The 9826-nt window shown below is 32.6% G+C and overlaps 1 protein-coding gene across 1 annotated transcript; it reads right to left on the bottom strand.

The window, feature by feature from the left end:
- Positions 1–2674: 2674 nt before the first annotated feature.
- On the bottom strand, positions 2675–8250 carry LOC105139093 (CDPK-related kinase 4-like). The gene is made up of 11 exons (XM_011045414.1): positions 7482–8250; positions 6822–6952; positions 6533–6574; positions 6306–6414; positions 6084–6162; positions 5048–5344; positions 4740–4849; positions 4137–4241; positions 3887–3949; positions 3122–3289; positions 2675–3039 (listed from the first exon to the last, which is right to left on the bottom strand). The coding sequence occupies exons 1-11, from the start codon at positions 8019–8021 to the stop codon at positions 2902–2904; spliced, it is 1782 nt and encodes a 593-aa protein (XP_011043716.1). The 5' UTR covers positions 8022–8250; the 3' UTR covers positions 2675–2901.
- Between the last annotated feature and the right edge of the window lie 1576 nt (positions 8251–9826).

The raw sequence follows: 9826 nt of genomic DNA, 5'->3' as shown, positions 1-9826 counted from the left end.
TAATTGTTTTGAGTTTTGATGTTACTTTAAGTAATTGTTTTGAGTTTTGATGTTACTTTAAGTAATTGTTTTGAGTTTTGATGTTACTTTAAGTAATTGTTTTGAGTTTTGATGTTACTTTAAAAAATAGATCTAAAACGAGAATGATAAATTTTATTTAATTTGATTTTGTGATTTGAACTATTATTTGAGTTTATTAAGTTAATAAGTTTGTTTTTGGGTGTTCTAGAGTATTTATAGGGTGTTTTTAGGTTAAAATGGGTTTAAAATAATTTTTTTAAGTAGAAACTCATTGCTATATTTTTCCAGCAATATAATAGTGGTTAAAATTTTAACATTTACTATTCTAACCTTTTAAAATAAGACTCAAACACGCAAACTTGAACTTAGTGACTCTTTGGTATTGTAGTTGCGAGTAAGGTTAACCCACAGCCACAAATATTATTGTTTGGTATTGCAAAATACATATTTTTTTGTTGGTAGGACCCACCATAAATTATGGTTATGCCGCAGGTTTATCAAAATCACAAGAAGCATCTCTTTACTGCTTTTTGGGTGAAGAAATCTCATGAACAATGTAGTCATACACCACTGTTCTAGTTGGACCGGATGAGGTTCAAAGTTAAAAATACATTAAACCCGGCAAAATAAAAAAAAATTATTTTTAATAGTGTTTTATTAAAAAAAACTAGTGTTAAATATTATTTAATGACACTACATAAATTAGACGGAGATCGCTTGATGTCGTAACATTTGCAGAATTTAATCGCAATCTCTATTTTGATCATAATTATATTTTACCTGATGTTATTGCACTTTTAAGAAATTTATGAAAACTATAATATTTTTCAGATGTATTTTATACATGATGGAATTATAGATAGTTTAATAGAACAATAAAAAATATTTTATATAAAGTGTTATTTATTTTATGATGTAAAAGTAATAGTAAAATCTATAATATTTAAATTAAAAATTATCAATATTAATATATTTTTTAAAATTATTTTATAACCTCAATTTCAAAATCTTTCTTAACAAAATATATTAAACTATTTTTTGTTCAATTTTAATTTCAACCACAGTTTCAATCAAATATTATTTTTTTTCAAATCAACCTTAACTAAAAATATTTTTTATAAAATAATTTTTTTCAAATCATAACCATAGTAGCTGCCGCAATATTTTTATATTTAACCACAGCATCCACAAGTTTAAGTTATTTCTTTCAAAGGCACTAGGTGCTGGCCATAGGCTTTGAATGCATGGGCTTAATTTTTTATTTTTATATTTTATATTTAAATTAAATATAAATTTAAAAAATATATTAATCATAATTGAATTCTTAACTTGAATCATAAGTTTAACAGGGTTAAGAGGGTTAAGGTTAAGTTATAACAGGCTATATTTTTTTTATAGTGATTTTTTCCCATCAATTTAAAATAAAACACTTATGCCATTTGCTATCAATAGTCTAGTTTTTTTATTCAACTTGAAAATAAAAATTATACAATTACACCATTTCTTATTAATTATCTGCTTTTTTATTTATTCCACATGCCAAACATTTTTTTTCTAAAAAAATATTTAACACAAAAAATTTCTGCATAAATCTATAAAATAAAAAATAATCTTTAAAAATAAAAACAACAATTAAAAAAATTATCCGTTGTTGATCACCAAACCAAACCTGCTATTTGTTTAACATGACCTGGATTTTATTGCCATGGTCCAAACCTTGAGGGCTCCCACCATGCTGGTCTAATGGAAAAACGCCACGTTAAATAAATTGGTTAGTACGTACGTATACGACTATAGTATATTAATTCAAGATATTAAATAAATCACCAAGTTGATTCCGACACGCACCATGGCTTCTTGGATCCACGTCGTTGGAACCACCTACAAGGCCTTGTACACAGAGAGAGTAATATATTAATTATGGACTGGCTTTTCCTTCTTGTTGTTCCCTCAAAAATATCCCATGCCGATCAACACCAGAATGCATACCAATCGGAGACTCCCCTTGATCGGAGCCATTGATGGTGTTCCGAGGTAACTCCAAGAACTGTCACATTTGTACTCACTCTATAGAACTGTCAGCATGCATGTTGCTATTTTTTTATTTTTTTATTTTTTTTAATTATAGATATTCAGGTTAATTTACATGTATTTCTAAATTAATTTTTAAAAATTTTAAAACTAATAATCATGTAAATATTTAGTGGTCAGTCTTTAAAATTTATGATACTCAAATTGATAATTTTTTAAAAGTAAATTTAAAGCCTGACCATCTCAACTACATCTTCTCAAATTTTCATATTATTATTTTAATTCATGGTCACATGGCTATTTTAAATTACATTTATTACTTCAATTAAACTCAACTTAACTAACTCGTATTTTTTTTAAAAAATTTCATCCTTAAATGTAAAATTAACTGAAAATTAAATTTTTTAATTTGTTTTTTGTTTTTCAAAATTATCCTTAGATTATCCATATAATTTTCACATGTGAATTTAGAGTAATTTAATATGTTTAAATTTTAATTTTAAACTCATAGTTAAAATCTGTTTATTAAAAAAGATACCATAACAATGCCTAATTTTTTTTGCTGACACCGTAGCTCAGCTCAGGCAAAATGGCTAAGATATTGTGTATAGACATTCAACTGTACAGCAAAGGTCATGGTGATTATCTCCATATCAGCTGAAAAATCATGTAGGCATTTTTGACATAAGAGTAACGCTATATGGGTTTAACTCACAACAAATTGAATCTCATCGGGATCCTGGCCAGACATTTCTTTCTACACCTCCAATCAGATGCGATAACAAGAAAGTCAAAGCACTTGGTACAAAAAATAGTGCGTAACAGCTCTACAATTAAGTATTGGCTATGTCATCGATGTCTTGCATTCGAGCTGCGCATTGTCACGCCATGTAAGAACTTGGTATATCCAATAAAACTCAACTTCCCATCAGAGCTTCTAATCCAATCCTTGACTGCTGAATAAGCCGTAGGGCCCAAATTCATTTCCTGCAGAAATTATTTGATTGTCAGGAGGCGTTTGATTGAACATAAACTGCTGGCTAGATAGCAAAATAGTAGATGCAGATACCTGTGCCAATTCCTCCACCGAGATGACCTGGTTTCCTTCTTGTTCAAAAAAACCAAAGGCTTCAGTTGCAATGCTGTCCCATCCTTCCAGGGCTTCGAGCTGATGTGAGCTGATTGCAGCAGCACAGAATTCCTCGAACCCCATTTTCTTGTGAGCGAGCGGTTCCATCTGAAATTGGAAGCCAAGATATTAGTCTTAGCCATTGGGGTTCCAGCATGACAAGTTCCTCGTGCAAGTGACATGAAATCATATCATTTAGTGATTTCCAAATGATATAGAAGCAGATAGGAAAACCAATAGAGGGTGATCAAAGGCATCCAGTTAATGAACATGGCTGTGAGAGAAAGGCAACGGCAAGAGATTCATGATTTATGATCACGGCTCTTTTTCATGTTTTACTACATCCTACTTTCGAGCGCAAGCACAAAGTTATTAAAGCAACCATGTGAACAAAACTGGAAAATGCGAGGACGATTGCAGCTGTTCCCTCTCAAGAACATATGACGAGTTGATTTTTCAATAATCCCTATCAAGGAAATAAGTTGGTCAAATGTTTCACCTCAAGCTCCAAAATGTTAAACAACTCACGTAACACAAACCTAAACGAGATAAAGTCAGAAACATTAAGGTAAGGAAACTGTCAACTGTACTAAATATATATCCAAATCAACTTTGGAATCAACATTATTATTTTCTTTTCTTTCTGGAAAATTTCCACGAACAATGCTGTGGAAGAAGCCAGCAGAATCGGTAAATAAACCTTACCACATTTAAAATTTCAAAAACCCGTGATTCCTTCATGGCATCAGTAACATGTCTCGTCAAAGCCTGCACTTCACCACAAGTTTATATGTTGTGAGAAGAATATACTGAAAAACAAATAACTAATATAATATAAAATTGGATCCATTAATCAATCATGTTATACTTATAAAAAATAAACTAACAACCTCCGTTTGAAAATGTCAAAATTTCACGTAGAGAGATAGAGAAAGAAAAGAAAGCTTTGACTAACCACTCTGAAATTATTAAGGGATACGGATCCATTTTTCGGTTCCAAGAGACTAAATTGAGTCCTGAGATAGACGAGCTGATCTTCAGGAATGGCTTTTGAAAGAGCCTGCAAAAGTCAAAGAAGTAAAAAACCAGTCCCAAATCGCAATTCTACATGGTAATGAGTATTATATAGAAAGCTACTATGCCTGAAATGGTGGACAACTAGATTCAAATCACTCAAGAAAGAAAACCAACCTCCACATTACTCAATGACATAATCATAAAATCCCATTATTTTCCTTCTATTTTTTTCGTTCTTTATGGGGGAAATGGTTCCAATCAGAATGCAAGTGTTCATGCATGATTATTGTCACTGTTGCGTGTTTGAAAGCTGTGGTGCAAAGTAATACAAATAAAAACCAGTTTCAATCTTACTTAAAGAGTATTCAATGGAAGGCTACTATGCTCCAAATGGTGGAAAAAGAGTGCCACATCACTCAATAAAGCAAAGCAACATACACATCACTCAATGACAGTGATAAAATCCCGTTATTTTTCTGTTCTTCCCTTCTTTTTGAGGGAAAAGATACCTTTAAAAATACGAGTGTCCATGCATAAATACCTTCAATGCTGCACGTTTGAAAGGTGTGGCACGAACATATGACTTGACCAACTTGAAGATCAAAATATCCAAAGGCACAGCTTGATTTAAATCTCGTAACCATGGGTGGGCTGCAAATGTAGGTGATTTTATTAGTTTCCACAAAGATGAGCGCACAGCGTAAACTGTTAGTAAAAAGGATGCACAAAACCATACATATCCAGAACACACACACACAGAGAGAGAGAGAGAGAGAGAGAGATTATCTATATATTCAGTGTTCACTGATTAAATTAATGGAGGTTCTGAAGTATATGCAAATAACTTACTTAGAGCCTGAGCAGCAGTCATTCTTTTTCTGGGGTCCTTGTTCAGAAGCCTTTTGACAAAATCTTTAGCTTCTGGTGACACGGCAGGCCAAGGTGAATCATCAAAGTTAGGATCAGCTCTTAGCACAGAGCGGAAAATTCCCGATTCAGTTCTTGCCCAGAAAGGTCTACTTCCGCATAATAATATGTATGTTATCACACCAGTACTCCACATGTCAGCTTCGAGATTGTATGATCTGTGGAGCACTTCAGGTGCAACATAATATGCACTGCCAACAACATCGTTGAGACGATCATCTGCAGATGTATAAAAACTGAATGTTTTGCACTCAAACAACAGTTGGAAATAACTAGCCTGTATTAAAGGGAACTGATTGCAGCAACAACCAGGAAAAAACAAATTTGCACGGACAGCTGGAAGATTTAATAATCTTGTATGATTCAAATCCATGGAAAGTATCCGTGTTTTACTTCAAGCAGTTAAATGCAATTGAAAGCAGAGTCATAAACAAATAAATTCACATGGAATTGCCAATGATGTATGTTTCTAGCAGTCAGCCAACCCAAGCTTGTATGAGGACAAAGGAACCAATGCAGGTTGGCTGGGAAACACCATGAGTCAGATATAGTTCAATTTCATTTTCCTTTGAACCACAATTTCTTATTTGTTCTTTTATGAAAAAATTCATAATTGTTGATTTTTCTTCTGTTAGCATAAACTTAAAAGAAAATCAGAATCAGAAATTAGAAGGGTACGTAAATATATTTCTTTTTTATAAATATCATATTATGCCCTGACAGAAACTGAAAGGGAAAATGAATGCAAATGAAGTCTGCATTTCACACGGAATTTCCTGAGGCATGACATAGGAGAAGTTTGATTTTGAGCCTTTGAATCCAGCTATAAAAATGCTTTATATGTGACATTATTTTGTGGAACAAATCAACCTCCCAACGAATATGAAATTGCAACTGGGACAATTTCACAAAGAAAATAGAAAACCCTTTGATAAGTTTATCGGTAAGCAAATGTTACCTGGCCTTACAAAATCAGATAGACCAAAATCAATAATCCTCATTGGAGCATCCTCATCTCTTGAGGTGAAAAGAAAATTCTGCCAAGTGGTCACAGAATACATGGTTAAGAGCTGGAAAGGAAATTGGTGGCATAGTGTCCTACGACATGAGTTTGTTACTTTAAAAAATAGAATCCAAACAAAACAACACCAGACATTATTGTCCATGCTTTTCAAAGTACCTCTGGCTTTAGATCACGGTGAGAAACCCCTTGAAGATGACAATAGGCAACTACACTTAGAATTTGCACAACAATAGTTTTAGCGTCTTGCTCGGTGTACCTTCCCCCTCTGCAAAATGGAAGCCACGAGGAATAGAGTCAAACAAAACATCTGACGTCCAAACTATAAAGCAACTAAAAAACTGAAGCATCACAGTAAGTAGAAGTATTCCCTTCTCCTTTACTACCTTGACAAAATTCTGTCCAGCAGTTCTCCACCTTCACATAATCTGACAATAACAAAGAGATTTTAAAACACATGAGAACAAATTTAGAAATGTTGTGATGGCATAGTAATTAAAACCTCAGTTCACTCATTAGTAAACAAATTAAATTTATAATGGAGGGTTATGATCATCATAAGCATCAGCTCAATTCATGAAGTTGTAAATAAAACATCAACGAAATCATCCAAAAAGAGAGGTTGAACTCCGATAAGATAAATAATCTTTTCGAAAAAGTGCAGAATATACATACTCCATGGCTATGTAGACATTATTTTCATCCTCAAAGGCATCATAGAATTTGATTATATTCTTATGCCCCGACAATGCTTTCAATATCTTGACCTCCCGTCGAACATCTTCAATTGATATTGCTGTTGTCATCTGCCAATCAATACCCATTTAGTTAGTAAAACACCCCAACATCGATTCAGTCATACAATACATCAACTAGCTAAAACAATCGATTTCATCTCTAGTGGCAATTGCAGCTCTTACAATGCTTGCTCAGGTCAGCAATACTAGACACTAAACAACATGAAGATTTCGTTTTTTGTTCGACGGCAAGGGATATTCTCGATCCAGCTAATGCATCAACAGAAACTAAATACGATCTTAAGGGCACCCATACTCATTGTATAGCATGTTTAAAGGATAATGCTTGCTCAGGTCAGCAACATTGTGACATTAAACAATATCAAGACATGGAAACATGAACTGAACAAGACAACTGGCGCAATCATATGGCATGTTTCAAAGACATGATAGTTATCGTAGGTGAAAATTATGGCATCTGGACAGATGAAAGAGGAAGTAGACAAATGCCGACAGCTACCGACAGAAAACACACGTATGTAACAGCAAACGACCGGTCAGGATTCATCAATGAAGACTAACACTGAAAACAATGCACCTTAGCTTTGGAAATGATCTTGACAGCAACAGGTTGTCCTTTAAGCTCTCCTTTCTTTCCTTTAGCCCAACAAGTATGCCCAAAATGCCCTCTCCCCACCTCCTTTCCCAACTCAAACTTCGCCGCCAAGTTCTTTGGATACCCAAAATTCTTATCCAACCCCCCCGTCCCAGTCCCCGCCGCTACCCTCTCTCCCCCTCCTCCCTCTCCGCCACCATCCACCGTTATCGGTTGCCCCTCCTGAGGCTGCTGGTTCCCCTGAACCCGCCTCCTCATGATAGCCATGATCGGCTTAGCCGGAGAAGGAGGCGGCAACGGCCACCGGAATTTCCTCCCCGGCGTCCTCGCCGGGGAAGGCGATGGCCGGACTCCCGCGGGAAGTGGGCTCTGAAATGGGCTGGCTGCGAATGAATTGGCGTAGCCATTGGTGGCAGGCTGTGCCACCTCAACTGTCGCCGCGTTCGGCGGAGTAGGATGCTTGATCGAGTTGATCACTTCATTGTTAACAGCTGAAACGTCTTTGCTGCAGCAGTGTCCCATGGGTCGATACGGAGGTGAAGTTGGTGATCAGAGATAGTCAGATCATGAGACGGTGGGCTGTGATATTAAGTCAGGTGCTGAGGCAGTAACCGTGGCAAGGAAATTTAGAGTGAAATCCAAAGAAGGAAAGGTAAAGAAAGAAGGGAGTTGAGAAATGGAGGAGCGGGGTGTGCTATTAATATTTTTGAAAGCTGACAGAGAGAAGATAGAGTGACATTGAATTGTATGCCTTAATTGGTCAAAGCCAAATTTCTGTCCGTCTGATTATTGTTATGACATAAGGTGCATGCGGGTCCCTTGTGTCTTTAGTATTTACCCTCGATGAATGCCGCCACTCATTGAAGAGTTAAAATATGGTGATTTGAGTTTTTATTTTATTTTAGTTTTAACCCTATAATTTTAAATTAGTGCGTTTTTTTTTTTCTATACTTTTGGATTTTGGTTATATTTGTTCTCACGGCTTCTATTTTTTATCATATTTGTTTCCATAATTTTAATTTAATTATTATATGATGTTTGATTTAGATCATTTTTTTTTCATGATTTTGATTTTGAAATTGAGACTATAGAGATAAATACGATCAGAAATCAAGACTATAGGGATCAACTTAAAAAATGAATTTCGCTGGTTTTATACTACTCAATATTACCATAGCATAAATGTTTACCACAGTATAAATACGCTACTTTTATTTTTAAGGTCTGTGAATATTTTTCATGTTTTAAAACTCAGAATTTATTTAATATTTAATTAAAGATAAGTCAACATGTTAAAAAAAAAAAACTCATTTTTGCGATGGCCCGATTTAAAGTTTCCATGATGTGAATGCAATGAATGCGACCCCATTCCTCGTTTTAATGTTATTATTCAAAAATAAAAAAAATCCTTAGATCCACAATAAAGCATATTTTTAAACAATTTGTTGTTATATATATATATCAAGTTTTAAATTATTTATGTGCTCGTGAGAGATTTGTTTTTCTGTTTAAGATTAGATCTGGATGATAATGTGAAAAATGAATTCATTAATAGAAACCAATAGCTAAAATATAATGAAAATGTCTTCCTCTGTAATATTAAAGTAGTGGGCGTGAGTGGAAATGTAATTATAATTATTTTATTAGTATTTTTTATTTAAAAATATATTAAAATAATATTTATTTATTTTTAAAAAATATTTTTATTATCGGTGTATAAAAAAGATTTGGAAACACTATAAAATTATTAATTTAAAGTAAAAAATAAAAAATTAATTTTTTTAAAAAATATTTTTAAAATATAAAAATAAACAAGAAATGCTGAATGTATCAAAATGATTTAAAAATATTATAAAATTATTAATTTAGAATAAAATAATAAAATAATAAAATAATTAATTTTAAAAAAAACTTTTAAAATATAAAAATAAACAATTTGTTGTTATATTTATATATATATATATCAAGTTTTAAATTATTTATGTGCTCGTGAGAGATTTGTTTTTCTGTTTAAGATTAGATCTGGATGATAATGTGAAAAATGAATTCATTAATAGAAACCAATAGCTAAAATATAATGAAAATGTCTTCCTCTGTAATATTAAAGTAGTGGGCGTGCGTGGAAATGTAATTATAATTGTTTTATTAGTATTTTTTAGTTAAAAATATATTAAAATAATATTTATTTATTTTTAAAAAATATTTTTATTATCAATGTATAAAAAAGATTTGGAAACACTATAAAATTATTAATTTAAAGTAAAAAATAAAAAATTAAATTTTTTTAAAAATATTTTTAAAATATAAAAATAAATAAGAAATGCTGA

This window comes from Populus euphratica, unplaced genomic scaffold, assembly GCF_000495115.2.
Source record: "Populus euphratica unplaced genomic scaffold, PopEup_1.0 scaffold121.1, whole genome shotgun sequence".
NCBI lineage: Eukaryota > Viridiplantae > Streptophyta > Magnoliopsida > Malpighiales > Salicaceae > Populus > Populus euphratica.
The sequence above is the reverse complement of the archived record's forward strand: the minus strand, read 5'-3'. Positions and strand labels throughout refer to the sequence as shown.